This window comes from Lonchura striata, chromosome Z (genome assembly GCF_050655825.1).
Source record: "Lonchura striata isolate lonStrDom1 chromosome Z, ASM5065582v1, whole genome shotgun sequence".
Lineage (NCBI taxonomy): Eukaryota > Metazoa > Chordata > Aves > Passeriformes > Estrildidae > Lonchura > Lonchura striata.
Genome location: NC_140740.1, coordinates 62,723,334 through 62,739,760, shown reverse-complemented (window position 1 = coordinate 62,739,760; position 16,427 = coordinate 62,723,334). Strand labels below are relative to the sequence as shown.

The 16,427-nt window shown below is 39.0% G+C and overlaps 1 protein-coding gene across 2 annotated transcripts in view; it reads left to right on the top strand.

Annotated features, from left to right (window-relative positions):
* LOC110470685 (TLE family member 4, transcriptional corepressor) overlaps nucleotides 1-16,427 on the top strand; it is a 94,321-nt gene that overhangs the window by 27,149 nt on the left and 50,745 nt on the right. For both annotated transcript variants that reach the window (XM_021530538.4, XM_021530539.4), the window contains exons 5-6: nucleotides 187-249; nucleotides 8,825-8,899. In XM_021530538.4, the coding sequence (XP_021386213.1) occupies nucleotides 187-249; nucleotides 8,825-8,899 (138 nt within the window). The remainder of the gene's footprint in view (nucleotides 1-186; nucleotides 250-8,824; nucleotides 8,900-16,427) is intronic.

Here is a 16,427-nt window from a genome sequence, read left to right as displayed (position 1 = left end):
TTTTTAAAGAAAATATTTTAGCTAGAAATTACAAGCTTCCTAAGTACATTTGGATCCATGTGCAAACTTTTGTTATTTTGAGAACATCTCAGAGAATGGCCAGCATTGAAAGAAAACAAATGTCTCTTTAAGGTTCAGTTGCATTTGAGAATTTATGTAATTGAACTTCTTTTTTGTGACTTGCAGGCAGAAATTGTCAAGAGGCTGAATGCTATATGTGCACAAGTCATTCCCTTCCTGTCCCAAGAGGTAGGTAGTCATTTGCACTCCTGATCTAAACAATTGCATCCTTGTATATATTACAAAGATTGCACCATTGTATCTATTGTATCAATTATTGTATCGTTGTATCTATTACACGATCTCTATTTTGTTGATACTGTTTCATTATGGATCTCTTGGCACTTACAGATGACTTTCATTGTGCTGTTATCACTTAATCGGCATTATCTTCAAGCCTATTATAATATCGTTTAATTTTATGTATGAAATGGAATGTGTTGTCATGTCAAAACAGAATTTTAGTTTAAATATTTTTCTTTAACATACATTCTCTTGCAGTTATGATTTTGTGGGTCTGAAATCAAAGATAGCTTGCAAAAATTCTAGAAAGGCATAATTTGTGCTCCATCCTTGGCAATGAACATTAAAGTTTGGCAGAAACTTCTTTTTGGTACATGAATAGTGATGTCCAACACAGCAGGTATAGAAACACAGTTTTTATGTTGACTGTTTTCTTTCTGTATCCCTGATTACTTCCTACCTTAAATCCTTTTATGTTTTTTGTATGTCTGAGGAATATAAACAGAAAATTGAAACTCACTATGAGCTAATTTCTCTAACCATTAATTTTCTCCAAATTATGATTTGCTAGTATTATTGTGAGTGCATTGTAGGTAATTTAAAAGGTACTGAAATTTAGGGGAGTTGATGGGAACTAATGAGGAAGGTTCTGAGCAACTGGCGTTTGTGAAGTAAATAGGAAGTGTGGTTCATGAAAGGAAACCTTTGGTGCATAATGGCCTCCCTTATCCAATCCTCTGAGGGAAATGGACTGGATGCTGGGATCTTTTGGTGCAGGTTAGTGTGCATCAGTTTAGCACATGGTTTCATTTCAATACAATATGTAGCTCCAAAGACAGAATTGGAAGGTGTATTTTGATGTATTGCATCTGTAAAACGTCGTGCCTGAGAACATAATATGACTTTCTCCTGCTTTTCAGTTGTTACATAAAATGCTGGTGCTTTTCAAGAGAGCTGTTCAGCTAATGAGCTCTGTGTGTGCCACACGTGTGTGTATCTGTGTGTCTTTGAAACAAGAATTATGCCATCAAAACTAGAAACTGACAGTGTTTGTGAGTGTCGCTGCACCCTCTGCTTATCGAGATGGATTTGTAGAAACTAAACAATGTGTAATGTTCTTGCTCCATTGCTGGAGGACCAGAACTCAAGTCCTTCACAGATCTAAAACAAATAGCTGTTTAGTATTTTGACTGCTTCAGAGTCTTTATAGGTGTAGTTACATGGTTTTATTTGCCGTTCAGAAATAGCACACCATATGTAGACAGCAGGGAAGGATTGAGAGGGGAAGCATACAAAGCCTTTTCACGTGTCTTGATAGTGCAAATGCCAGTGACTTCTTTTTGTAACGGGTTTAGGAAAATCTTGATGATTGTTTGACCTTTTCTAGTTAGAATACATATTTCAATCAGTTTATATTGGCATAACTGATGCGTTGAAAGAGAACTGAGCTTCAGGATTAAGTATACAGATAGTCTTGGTTTCTCTCTAATTTGTGTCTTTAAGAAGTTAATGTCTTAATGGAAGTCTCTTTATTTCATCATCCAGATTAATAGAGAATTGAATTGCAGCATGCTTTTGCTGTTTATGCATTTTCCATGCAGTCTAATTGTGGAATAGTGGCTGAAAAATGTGATCAGGCTTCTTTATATTGTGCCTGAGGGAAAAATGAACAAAATACAGTGGTTGCATGCACTGATGGCAACATTATTGCCTCATAATAGCACCAGGTTAACTTGTCTTATTGCTTGTTAACTTTGTAAGGAATCAATGGCTTGTGATAACTCACTTAGAAGAAAGAAATTGTGGGCAAAATCACTAGAGATCTTGTGAAAAGGATACATTTGTAATATATCACCCTACTGTGTACTACTGTTTGCTTTGTTTCTGGGGGCAGTCCAATAAAGTGTTCAGTAAATTTTCCAGGTCTCAGTCAGTTTTATTGTGCTGTACATCATTGAAGCATATATTTAAAACAAAGTTTCTAATCTGCCTAAACACACAGTCAACTGGTATCTTCTTTTTATGTTTATTCCAGTTTAAGCAGACTGTAAAAAAACAGCACCAAGAAATATAAGCTTCCCATTTTTGTAGAAAAGAGTGATTCTGTGATCAAAAATGTGAGATGAACCTCAGGGGCAATGTGTGTTCAATTTCTGCTGTGGTTTTGGGCTTCCTGTGCTGCAACAGTCATTTTCTACCTCTGTGTGATACTGTGAGATACCAGTGTGCTCAAAGTAGTTCCTGTTGCATAAAATGAAAGGAGTGCCTGCATGGGTGTAGGTTGTGGTCATTCAGTTAATTTAGTTTTACCTGCTGCAGTTGGTAGATAGTTCAGTGTTCCCATGCTTGAATGATCTAACCACTACAGTGCAATTAATTTTATGTCCATAGCCATAAGACAGTGCCTCTGCTAATTGACACTTCTCAACTGAATTTACCAGCTTCAGCAGAGTATGACACTTTCACAACCCTGTGGCTTTCAAGTTGGGGTTGGTTCCTGTCAGCTCAAGATGGTATGCATGGCTGGTTGCAACCTTTGGCTATTATTGTGGGCTAAGTGCTGAATGACCTCAGGTGTTGGATAGTGGCATTTCTTCAGTATGTTTGGAGATACATATCAGTCACCTTCTTTTGAGTAAATACCGTCTGTGTTTATATTCATGAAACACATGCAAGCTGGCTGATGTACAGCAAAGGCTGTAGTTGTGGCAACTTGGAGCTCAGCACTACTTGAAAAAGCTGCTTGAGAAGTATTGGTGATCCCTGCCAGCTCACATGCCTCAATGTAAACATTTTGGAAGGCTGAAGGGGGCTGTAATAAACTTTTTTGGAAGGTTCACTTTCCTTTCCAGCTGCCAGTGAACTAGCTAATAACAAGCTAGATGGATTGTTTTATAACAGGCATCTTCAATTCCCTGTGCATATTAAGGTGGACAGATATATCTTCTAGTATAATAAAATGCAAAGCACTGTCATGCAAACATGTAAACATCAACATCTGCTTGGAGTTTTCTCTTTTCAAACATTTGATATTAGTTGATGGTTTTTCTTTTAAGAGGTTGATGTAGCCCATAATATGCTTGCTTTTCTTTGTACATACTTGCCCTAGAGGTGTTCTAAAGTCCTGTAAATTTGAATGAGGAGTATGAAATCCATTATGTAGAAGGAGGGTGGGAGTTCTTGTGTACTGATCAAGAGGAAATAGCTTTTGGTCTGAGACGTGAGATTGAGACGACAAAATTATTTGCCTTCATCACAGACTTGCCCCAGATTAGAGCTAAACAGTAAATGCAAGGAAACTGTGAGAGAGATCTGTAATCCTTCTGCCAAGGAATGCATCTCACTAGCAATTTATGCATATATTGTTAATAATACTCTCACATTTTTCTAGTAGTAGTTATTATATCTTGTCTGAGTTGTGGTGCCTGAATGCAGTGACCCAACTTGTCCTTTGTAGCTTTTACAGTGTGCTGTACTCCATGGTAAATGTGTATTTGCTTTCCAATTCTCACTAGCATTTTTGGCACAGCCTTGTCTCATTGTGCAGTCTCTGGATAGGGCTTCCAAGAAGGGCAGTGCTGCAAGCCCTAAGCAAAACCTGTACTACCTCCAAACATATCATATAACAACAAAATAATACAAGTAAGGAATAACAGAGGCTGCTTGCTTCTTCAAAGCAAATTTTTCAGTGAGTTTTGCTTTGGATATTGGTGGTGATTCTGAAGACAAGCTGTAATTAGGAGTTTTTAACACCACTATAATTGTGTTCATGCCAGTGGGAATTTTGGCTACTCACTTGCTGTCAGCACAGCTCCCCTGTCACTGGCACTTGTGGAGAGCTCTGACATGGTATAAGAAGGCCAGGAATTTTCCACCTGTGAATAAGCCAGGGCTAGGTGACAAGTGTGTGGTGAGACAATGTGATGGTGAAAAAAACCTAGATTCTTCCTGTGGTCTCTGTAGTTGTTGCTACATACTGTGAGACTTAAAATAAGTGATTTTCCAAAATGAGGCAAGTACAGGCACACTGCTCATTATAGAATGCAAAAAGGGGAGAAGAAACAAGAGACTAAGCTAGAAAGGAGAAACAGTACTAGTCTGCATGACAGGTGGGGCAGGGTATTGAGCTCATTGCTCTGGCATGTTAAATGCAGTGCAAAACGCTGTTTTCCCACAACTGAAAAAACCACAGATCTATCATTTGCTTGTGTGCACAGATGAAGGCTAGCATTAAATGTGTGTGAAAGTTGCAACCCCATGTCTGTATTTGGTTGGAGGAAAAGTAACCCTTTTTTGTTGTTGCTGTTTTTACTGGGCTGTGAATTTCTACATGATGGACAGGTGGATATGTACTGCTTGGTTTTAATGCTGCTTGTTGCTGGTGTGCTGGCTCAGGAGGGTGTTCATCCACATGTGGTAGGTGTTGGAACCATCCACCTGTGGATACCAATTCAGCCTGGGCCAGCCAGCTGCCATCCTGCTCAGTAGGCCCCTGGGCTCCTTGCCTCTCACCTTGGTTTTGGGTTGCAGTGGGTCCTTGGATGCAGCTGGGCTCCTTCTTTAGGTGTGGAGATCCCCACCTATTTCTATCTATATGGCTGGTGACATGAGCCCCCAGCCCACCCTGGTTTCAGAAAGGCTGTGAGCAGACAGCTCACACTTCAAAACACTTGTTTGGGCTTTCCTGTACCTTTGTTCACTCAAGTGTGTGGTTTTTGTCTGTAACTTGAAGTAGAGCCAGAGTCACTCAACCCTGGTTGTTTCTGGGAGCTGAGGAAGTGCCTCCTCTGTTGCTGCAATGAACTGAAGTGATGGTAAGGCTAATTACAGAGCATCTATTTTGAGTCTTCTGAATATTAAGCCACTGAAGATTAAATCAATGTTAAAGCAGCTAGCAATAAGAGAGTTTTAATTGTCTCTACTGTACCTAATTCAGGTTCAGTGTTACTAGGCCCTTGGGTTTTCTCCTCTCTTGGAAGTCTTGATCCCAAACCTATTAAAATCAATACAAGATGGACTGTGTGACTGCTCTGGCAGAAATCTGAAAGTGGTGTTTGGATAGTCCATACCTTCACCTTCTCTTCCTCTGACCTAAGAATAAAATAACATTTTTCCCAAATTCTTCTGAGAGGTATTCTTTATGTGTTTGCTGTAAGAGTACAGAAAACACTCTAACTCTGTGGAGATGACTTATTTTCCAAATCCTGGATGCAAAATGAAGTAATTTCTGCAGTAATTTTGATAAGTTTAGGCCGGCTTTTGTAGATGCCTTAGAAGTTTTTCCTTCTCCTGAGAACAGGATTTAAGTAAATTGATGTTGGAATAGAACACTCATATATACAAGAGCTTTCTTACCTCAGTGCAAAAAGCATTGCCTGTGGTAGGAAGGAGAAGATGACCACGAACTTCTCAGTAAATGCTTTTATTTAAAAAAGTAAATGTTTTAAAACCTCTGCTTTGTTCTTTCAGGGTTTTTTTTGTTTTGTTTTTTGTTTTTCAATGAATTCGTGAAAAATTCCATGGTGTGAATGACTTCTACCATAAAATAGTGGTGTAATTTTTATAATCACCCTGTTGACATATAGAGTCATGGATCACCAGCCTTGCAGCTATATAATCGATGAAAGCTGTACCTATCCTTAGCAAGTGATAACCTGGAGCTGATTACACATGCAGCTTGATAACACACTGGTGTTTGAATATCATGATTTCCTTTTTTTCTGGTATCTGTGGCAGGGGTACACCGGATTTTTAATTTTTAAATCCTTTTTCTTGAATACCAAGAACATGGCTGCTAATGTTCAGCCTGCTTTTTAGTCTTCACATACTGCGTCTCCCCCTCGAATCCACGGGAACAGATTCCCTGTGGACCCCGGCCAGCTGGGCAGTGGGGCAAGTCGGGCAGAGAAAAGGAACTTCTCCTTGGATCCCGGGGGGCTTGGAGAAGCTCCCTCGTGAGTCCAAAGACGAGCTGGTCCCACAAGCAAAGGAAAGAGGCGCTTCTCCTCTGGATTAATTCCGAAGTTTAATGGGGGCCTGGAGAGATCCCAGGCCACATCTGATCTCGAAGGGAGTCCAGAGCAGTCAGATATAGGGGGGCAGGGAAACCTGAGCAGGCAATGGGGGAAGGACAGGGGAGCAGCTCTCTGGGGACAAGGCCTCAGAGTGACCCCTGAGGAGGGGGTGGGGAGGAGTCCCAGCCAGGGTCCAGTTACCTGGTGACCCTGCCAGAAGGATCTGGACAAAGGGGAAGGGTCACCAGGTGACGGACACATCACCTGGGAGGAGACAGGGGGATGGGTTGGGGTTTGATGGACATACTGATGGGAAAGCTGGGATGAACCAAACAGGTACAAAGAGGGGATATGGAGGGACAAAGCATTATGAGGGGATATATGGTGCAAACACAACTCTACATTCACATTGTCTTCTCATAAGACAGATCAGGCAGATTTGGTTTATATTGGCAGTGTAGTTTTACAAAACTGAACAGAACTTCTGTGATTCTGTTAACACCTAAAAAGTAGCAGTATTCTATGTGGTCACCAGTCATTTCCTTCATTCCTTTTAAAACAAACAAACCCTAAAACCATTTTCTTCCTTCCAGGAGTGTTTGTAAATTACAACCTTCATTGCTTGCATTTATCTGTTTTTCTTAGTTGGGATCAGAATTTTTTGGTGTCGTTGGTTAGGAATGGCATGCCCCAGTTTAGTGTTCCCACTAAGAAGAAAAAACCATATAGCCACTTCCCCCAGCACCTTCCTCCATGGGAGAAACAAGTTGAGATAAGAACAAATTACTAGAAACAGCCATGAGATAAGAAAACAGACAGTAATAGCAACAATGCTAAAAGCAAAAATTTACCGAAAGAGGCTGATGTACAAGCAAAATTGCTCACCAAGCCCAGGACCAAAATCCAATGAAAGACAGACCTTCCAGTGCCATGCTTTCCTGAACCAAAAGCCATTTCTTCTGGAAGCCCAAGAGTCCCTTATTTCTGCCCTGAAGCAATAAGGTGCGATGGTATAGAACAGCCCAGACACACCCAAACCTCATGGCTGCTGCGTAAAAATAACTCTGTACAGGCCAAAAACAGGACATAAGTTATGGGTGGGTTTTAGGTTTGTTTTTCCTTGCCTTGAGAACTTTTATGCAAGAGGGCTTGTAAGTGAAAATGCCATTTTTGTTTGTTGCACTGAGAATTGTGAAATCTGGGCCTGCCAGCCCCTGAAGGAGCAGCATCCTTTTTTACAGCATCTCCCTTTTAAACCCCTCCTTCACTGATCTTAGAGTGCTCCCTGGGGAGTCCTGATTCTCTTCACCTAGTTCTTGTGTTGGAGATGGCCTTGAGAATTTGGGTCCTTGTTTTATTTTATGCAACTTCTTGCTTCTGCTGAGGATGCTCAGGAGGATGGTCTGTACCTTGGCTCTGTTCTGTCCATATACACAGCCATGAGAGGGCAAACTTGAATCTTTAAAGGGATCTTCTCAACCTTTCCCTTAAACTTTGTGCCAGCAAACATCTGGATGTTGGTTTTGATGCAAAGCTCATGTTTCATTTTTACAGTTTTTGCACCCCTCCAGATTGTCAGGACCTCCCTCCTTTTTCTGTTCAACCTGTGGCTGTAAATCAACGTCGCACTCTCAGTGCAACCCTTCACAACCTACTTGCAGTTCTTCATGACCCCTCCTTGCACCTATTTGTTCTGTGTCATCCTGATTCTTCAAGGCTGCCTGTGAAGATTAATTTGCCACTGGTGGAGGTCTGAGCAGGCATGGATCTGGTTACAAGATGAGAACATTATTTTGTTTGTAGTTACTATTTTCAAATAAATACCAGTTGGCTTTCAACACACAGCCACGTCAAATTTAGTGCAGGAATACAGTATCACTCAAACTGGAGTTTGTAAACCGTGTTGTTAATTAGACCATGTGTTTTTGATTGATTTTTTTAAAGATATTAAAATTTACATGTTGGGGATTGAAATAATTTGGTCTCTTTCACATGTTTGACAGATTTGTGAATGTTATTTTAAATTTTCTTCTTACAGTTGAGCTGCTTTGAAATGTACGTAGAAGGAGAATCTGTATATTTTTCAGTGATGTGGTTGCCATGTGCTTGTTGAAAAGACACACCCTATTTTTCAGAAAACTGGGTGGGGTTTATTCATAAAGTTTCCATGCCTGTAAGGAAAGAGACTTACATTTGAAGATGGCATTTAAATTCAAAAACTGTGTTGATGAACAAAAGGAAGAGAGCTTCCCATTTTGCCAGGTTGTGAAAGAGCTCTTCAGGAAGCAAAGGTGTAATTCCCAGCATGTGATGGCATAAAGATAAAAATCCTCCCCTTGCCTATATATTTTTACTTATCAACAGACAATATGACTGTCTTATTAGAGAACAGTTACTTCAGATCCTGCATGTCTTAGAAAAGCAAATAAAAACAGTAAAAGTAAGAATATATGCTTAATAATTTAGAAAACAAATAATTTTATTCTGTTTCTGATCTTCATTTATAGCACCAGCAACAAGTGGTGCAGGCTGTGGAGCGTGCCAAACAAGTGACCATGGCAGAACTGAACGCAATCATTGGGGTATGTGGTCTTTCCATTTTAGCTCTGATAGTGTTTATAAATACTTTTTCTTTCTCTTGCATGAACTCATTTCCATCAGGTGGGCAAAAGTTGTGGGCAGTGGTGAAGTTCAGTAGCTTGAGCTTCATAAAAGCTGGTTACTACCTGAAGACTTTTGCTTGCACTGTGCCAAGAAGACTAATGGGATAATTAAGTTTGTGTTGTATCTATTACCCAAAGCAGGCTCAGTATTTGTTTTTTCCTCTTCTTTTTGTTAATTGTTTTATTTAAGTAACATTGTTTCCTTTGCATACCACCTGCTAGTCTGCTTCTGCAGCCATGGTAACAGGTACCCTTGATATAATAGACTTTTTTTCTTCATCCTTAACTGCCCACATCTTTTTCTGCATGTTGGTTCAGGAGTATCAGTTAAGACTCAGTATTAACCACAGTTTTTATTTTTACATCAAAAAATAGCTGTTACTTTAAAAAAAAACCAAAAAAAGCACCCACACACCAAACTAACTAACTAAAACACGCCCACCAAAACCAAAATACCCAAACATACAACCAAGACCATTAGCAGAAGAACCCATCCCCATTGTGCTTATAGGTGTCCTGCTCTTAGTCATCTATAAATACAGGTACATGGAGCCCCTCTTGTAAAACCTTTGCTGGCAGTGGTATTAGCCCAGTACAGAAATTTTATAGGTGTGGGCAGCCACAGTGTTTATATTTTACAACTGGAGAAGAGACATAGCAATGAAAACTGTGGCTGTTCACACTACATAAAACAAAGGTGAGAAGTCATAGCTTAATAACACATTATTGTCTTGTATAATTATACTGCTGAAGCAAGCAGTTGTTTCAGTTATTCTAATGAAGACACTACAACTCTACTTTGTATCTTCGGCATCCTCCCAAATGCTTTTTCTTTTGTGTATAGATTATACATAAAAGTATTTTTCTTTTTTTATTCAGTGTATCACACATACTTTGAAATGCTAATTATTCCATTTACTTTCATTAAAATTCAAATTGCTGAATGAAGATGTGGATAAGGGTCGCCGAATAATCAATCTGAAGTGAAGATATGCCTTCAATTATACCTCTGTATTTTAACAAGGAAATCAGGACTTTCTGATCATTGCTGACAGTAGTTTAGAGCAGCAGCCTGATTGTAGCTTGTTTTTAATACGCTATTTCTAACTGTATTTTGTATACCTCTGACCACAAGAAAGCACTGCTAGTCAATTAGAAATTATAAATGGAAAAGAGTAACCCTTATTTCCTCTGAAGTGCCCGTTAGAAAGAAGGGAGTGAATCAGAGCGCATCGTGTAGAATCATGAATAACATTTGTTGTATGTCTATTATGCTCCAGTGGGGAGAGTGGGAAATGAATAATTTCCCAATTAGTTTTCATTACCTAACCAAAAGTATTGCCTTTTATTAACATTCTTTGCATAAAGTAAGTAGCTAAAGGTTGGCTTTTTTGTTAAAGTTTTTATACGTGTGTGCTGCATGTGCATTTGTGGCGCGTGTGTATATGTGCATGTGTGGTTTTGTGTGTCTGTGCACACTCATACTTTACAGTCTACCTGTGCACGTTTTTGCCATTCACTTCTGTTTGCATTAGAGAGAGACTGCAAAACTAAACTTGATTTCTAGTAAAGGAAGCAAGTGTAAAGTGTGCGATGTTACAAATACTGGCCGTCACACTAGTTATTTAAATTTGTCCTCCTTTGTTGGATCACTAAACTACACAGAATAAAAATAAACAGATGAGACACTTGTCTGGGAGCCTGGCCGTGATTCTCTTGCTCTTCCCCACAAGAGAGAAGAGAGAAGTAAAGAGAGAAGTAAAGAGAGAAGTAAATTTTCTTTTCTCTTCCTGTCTGAATTTATCTTTTCATGTCAACTGAAATTCTATTGTCTCAAACTTCTCTAAACTTTCAGACTTTGGGTTTGTGCATTAAAGTCAGCCATCCCTTGTCTCCCTCACAAGCCTGATTTTTACCTGCCTTTGTTCACTCAGCTGTTCTATGCTGCCATAGGAAATACTGTGTGTTCCTCTTTAATTTTAGAAAAACAGGAACAATACAGAATGAAATTGAGTACTCATTAGGTTTATAGATAAGTAATCTCATGCAGTCATTTAGTGATTCTTTTTTTAAAAATAGAATAAGCAGGAGTACAAGTTATCTAATAAGCTTATGATCATGTTGCAAGAATCCCACAACAGTGTTATGTCTGCACTTAGAGAGATTTAAAGTCTGAAAATGTAGCATGGGGCTAGAAAAGGCTTGTCATACTTTGCAAAGTGAATACCAATAAAAATAAAACAAAGAAAATAATTGGAAATCATGGGGGTTTTTTATGTATCTGATTATGTTGTCTTATGTTATTTTTTCTGTTTAATAAGCCTGGCAGGGTTTGTGTTCTTTTAACACTGTGGTACCTTAAAAACTGCCAGTTTGTTCAACCTATTGAACTGTGTATCAGACAAAAACAGAAACAGTATTTGGAATTTTTGAAATAAGACACTAGCTTAGGTCTCTCTTTATTTTGCGGGCATCCTGTTTGGTTCACCTCACTCACGCTAAACACTCTTGGTTCAAACAGAGCAACTCTGGCCTTGAGTTAAAAATGCATGCTACCAAAATGGAGTGTGGCACAAGGAAAGAATTGAAGGTGCACAGATCATATCTCGCTTTGTGTTTCACATGTGCATATTTTTGTATGAATGTGCTCTGATTTAATGGAATCTGATGAAGCACCTTTTAACTTTGCAATATTATTCTATCTTCATTGGTAAATGAACCAAATCACTGATCCATGCAGTTTAAATGCAAAATACTGAAGTGAGCCCGGAACCCAGAGAGACTGCCTGTTCTCCTGACAATAAACTAGTTATGTTTAATGGAATGAAACAGAGTTATAATGACTTCTTTCACAGGTCATGTTCAGTTTAAAACTATTGATGGGCTCAAACAAGTTAAATATCATCTATCATCTTCTGGAGAGATGCAGTGAGAAACGCCAAACCAAAACTGGGTGTGTGTCATAAGCATGCTTCAGGAGGATTGTAAATCTGCAAGCATCCAGGGTCTACCTCTGGTGTTTGCCATGGGCAGTGTGTTGTAGCATTCTTGCTCAGGGCAGTCTGTAGTGCACATCCAGAGCTACTTTTTCCTGTATTAATAAATTGAGTCATCTAACTTTCTTAAAATGTTGGGGTTTGTTTTCTTTAATCCATTATACTATACAATTGGAACATGTTATGTGAGTGTGGTTACATTTTAATAAGGGAACCAGGGAATTAACTCGTAACTTTTTAGGAATTTTCTGTTTAAAACAGTCATTTTTCAATTGCAGTTGGGTAGTAAGGCAGAAATGAAGGCTTCTGTGCCTGCTTATCACATGGAGAGAGATAAATATACCAAAAACTTAAGAACAGGTGTGTGATGGTGTTCAAAGAAAATGCAGTTTAGCACAAGAAATGCTGAACCTCAATTTTTAGCAGTGACATTTTAATGATAGGAAGTCTGCAAAATTATTTGCCATCAATTGTGAAGGCAATAACAAGCCTTGGTGGTTTTTCACACCCTCTGTGTTAAGTGCTTTCAGAATGACAGCGTAAACTGTGTTGGAGAACTCCAAGGAAGTAAAACTGATTAAAATGTTCATGCTTGAATGGTGCTGATGGAATAGTTCATTTGGACTTTCTCTACCTCCTGCAGCTCAAGCTGAAATATTAAAATTCAGTGAATTTAAATCTCTCTCCCCTCAGCTCAGGAAAAAAACATTACATTTTAATAGGTTTTAAACTCATAATTCATTGGTTTGGAGCAGCACTATTAAATCTATTTAAATATTACGTGTATTACTAAGGAAATGATCGAAATAATTCTTTTTCTTTACCATTCTATGCATCTGGGTGAAAAAAGAATGGCTTTGGTTTAGTTTTTAAGCATTTTGTTTTATCATGCCACTTTTATTGTCTTCTTAAAAAATAAGCAAATTGCAGTTACTGAAAGAAAGGACTCCTCCTGTCTTGTCACATATAATTACTATGTTAAAACATTTCTTCTTAAATGCACTGTTTGTCACAATTTCTACCCTGTGTTTGAGGCCAAGATGCTTGTTTGACCCATCTCAAAAGGTCTGTAATTTTTGTTTGCTTTCAAGAGAGTGATTGTCTTACAGCTCTGGAGAACAGCAGCTGTTTAGAAAATAGGCACGGAAGCCTTTGAAAGCAGTGTGGTGCAGATAAGTACACACAACTTGAAATGAAGAGTTGGCCTCAGTGCCTACCATGATTGCCATGACTCCGTGTCTAGGGTTGCAGATGCCAAATGCTGCTTAACATGCAGAGGCATCTCCTTCTCCTCTCAGATGGTGGCTTGTTTCTGGCTCATGTGTTTGAAGGTGCTGTGAGGAGGGAGTGAGGATTTTCTACTTGAACCAGTACACAGTTTGTATGGAAAAGTTGTTCCTGCCCCAGGTGTGTGCATTCAGAAGTGGTGGTGTCAAAGAGGATGAGCAAGGGCAGTTAGAATGAATGTGTTGTAGCATGGGGACAACAGTCGCTTCTTTCTCCAGCCCTTCTTTGCTGCTCATTCAAGGTGTGATAAGCAGTGGCTGAAGCTTAATTTCTGTAAAACAAGTTGGTGGTCTGCTGTATGTTGTATGCAGGTTGTTGAAATGGGACAGTAGAGATTGACTTAATGGCTATATGCTTCAAGTTATGCTTATTTATGTATCCTAAAGAAATGTTGAAATCCATTGCTCCCCATTTAATTACCCTCATTCGCTGATTTTTTATTGAGTAGTGATATGGTCCTGCAAATATTTTGATTCTGCCTAGACTGAAATTGATTTGTAGAAGGCTTTTGGGTGAGCGTTTTTGGTTTTGAATTACTGACCTGAAGTCCAGCTAAGTTAAAGACACCCTGTTTTTTGGTTACAAAGAGGTGTTTTTGAGGAATTTATTATCTTGTTTCTTTGTTCCCATGTGCCAGCCTCAGAGAGAGCCTTGAAGGTGAGGTCTAATTTAAATAAATCTCTTCCATATGCAGCATCTTCATTTAAAGGAACTGAAAATGATCTTTTTAGGATTTTTGAGGGAACTAAAGTTCTGTATTGCCGAGAATGGATTTTAAATACTGTTGCTATACCGTCTTGTGCTTTTTGTCCTATTTTCAGTAGCTGTGGTAGTTAGTTGATTTTATATTTGTCTATCACTATAGACAGGCATTGCAGTATGAAGTGCTGACCACATGCACTGTCTCACTGCCAGTATGCTGGTGCCAGAGGCTTTGCTCGTTCTGCTTAACTAAACATGTACGACACGAGTGTTGTGGCTCCCACACTCGATCTCATCAGGCAGAAGACCTGATGTGGGTCTCCACATTTCTCAGGGTTTTACAAATGCTGGTATCAAAGTTGTGTGACCACTATATCTTGTTTTTTAAATTAGGGTTAATCAGTGCAGATATGAAGTCTTGTGGAGAATTTTTGTGATGTTCCGTAAAGTGAACATATGCAATATTTTATATATGACTTATATTTGTATGCTTTCGCTTTACATGCTGTAGAAAGCAAACAATATTGTTGCCAGTGGGGTCTGTACTTCAGTAAGTGGAAGCTGTTGTCAACCATATACAGATGTGTTGTGCTCCATCTTGGTTTATTATATGCTATGTATTGCAATCAGCTATGGCTTTATACCAGTTTTCTGGAAAAAAAATGTCTATCTTTTGCGTTTCAAAGTATTGTGAAGACAGGGGTTTTCCGATACCACTTGACTGCAAAATCAGTAATGTTTATGTACTCATTGATAATGCTGTGTATGTAAATAGGTACTCTTACTGTACAGTATGACCTAAAGAAAAGTGCTATTATATCAAGGTTTCATACTACAGGAGCTCTGATACCACTCCTAAACAAGGTCATATGTTTGCCACCTAGACTTCTTCGCAACCACACTCTGTTGGCTGCTGCCTACAGCAATGAATGAGGATCAGGACTGCATTGTAGAGTGGGGTCAGTTAAATGTTTGCTTCAGGTGGGTGGATAGTACTTTTCATGCCTTCAGTCTTAAATGTAGGACCAGGGCAAGGGCTCTAGTGCTTAACTGGGATGGACACTAAATACTGCATAAGTAGAGTATTTCAACATGTTAAGTCCATCAATGAAGAAGGAATTTAGGAGGTCTTGAATTCTTACATTGTGTGATATTTCAGAATGTTTGATTTTTTATAAGCAAGGCTTTTACTTGCTTATTGCTTGGTGAATTCTTCACAGTCATGTCCTTGGGTATATGAATGCATCACAAACACTGATGAACTAACTCAAGGAATGTTTGTGGAGCAGGGGTCTACTGCTTTCCCTGTTGTACTTTGTAAAGAGGCTAAGGCAAAAAGATCAAGTGGCCCTTCCACAGTCTTAGGGCTGCAATTTAAACAGGTGATTTTGATCCTTGTCAAGGCCTTCCTTTATCAATGCCACTGTAACTAGGAAGTTGCATTAAAGCAAAATAATTAACTTTAAGTTTCAGTTACCTGGCTAATGGGCACTACATTAAAGAGGCAAAACACAACATTGTGCAGTGAAGTCTGCTTGGAGAGAGGTTATGTCCCAACACTTGTGGGAAGAGGCTGTTCACCTCCAAGAAGAGCAGGCATTACAGTCCTTTGCATAGGACCACAGCTGCACCAGAAAGGCACAGAATGGGTTGGAAAGAATGGATCAGTCTGTGCAACCCAGGTTTTTATCTCAAGGAAATCCAACTTGCTGAAATCCAACACTGTGTGTACTTGTGTGCTGTAAGCATGAAGAAACATGGTGTGAGCACTTAGAGTTAAGGAATCTCTGTTTCTCAGTAATTGCTTTGTAGAAATTTAACTTAGTAAGGATTAACTTGATAAGATGCATTAGAGAAATATATCTGTGAGATTTGGTATTACATGGCTCAAAAACCATACCTTGTGAGGAATCTTAGAAGTGAATTATAGTTGCCACTTTCAAAAGCTCTGATAATAGAATTGCGTATAGATTTAGCCACTTGAACGTCTCTGTGACCAGTGTCATTGCTTTAATTCTAGCTTTTATTGTTTGATTTGTGATACATCTCAGATGGTAACTTTTTCACTTTTTAGGCCACAGTTTCAGAAACTATTTACTGTGGTGACCCGAGAAGATTATTTAGAAGTCTGCTGGGAAAAGCACAGATGTTACTCTCATTTCTAAACGAAAGCACCAAAATTTACAAAGTCCCAACAGAGATGTTGTCTTTTTACTGTTAGTCCAGAGGAGAAAAAAAATCTCTTCCCAGTGTCTGTGGATAGGATATTAGTGGAGCATTTGGTAAATAAGGTACCTGACCACTGTGCACCTACTTAGCCTGAGATTAATTTTGCCATCTGTTTATACATAGAAGAAAGCACAGATTTGTTGGCTTGTTATTTTTTGCATTGGTCTGTGTGAAAAGATTTTGAAGCAGAGGTTTGGTGTGTCAAGGCATGTGTCACACCACTGGCACACCTC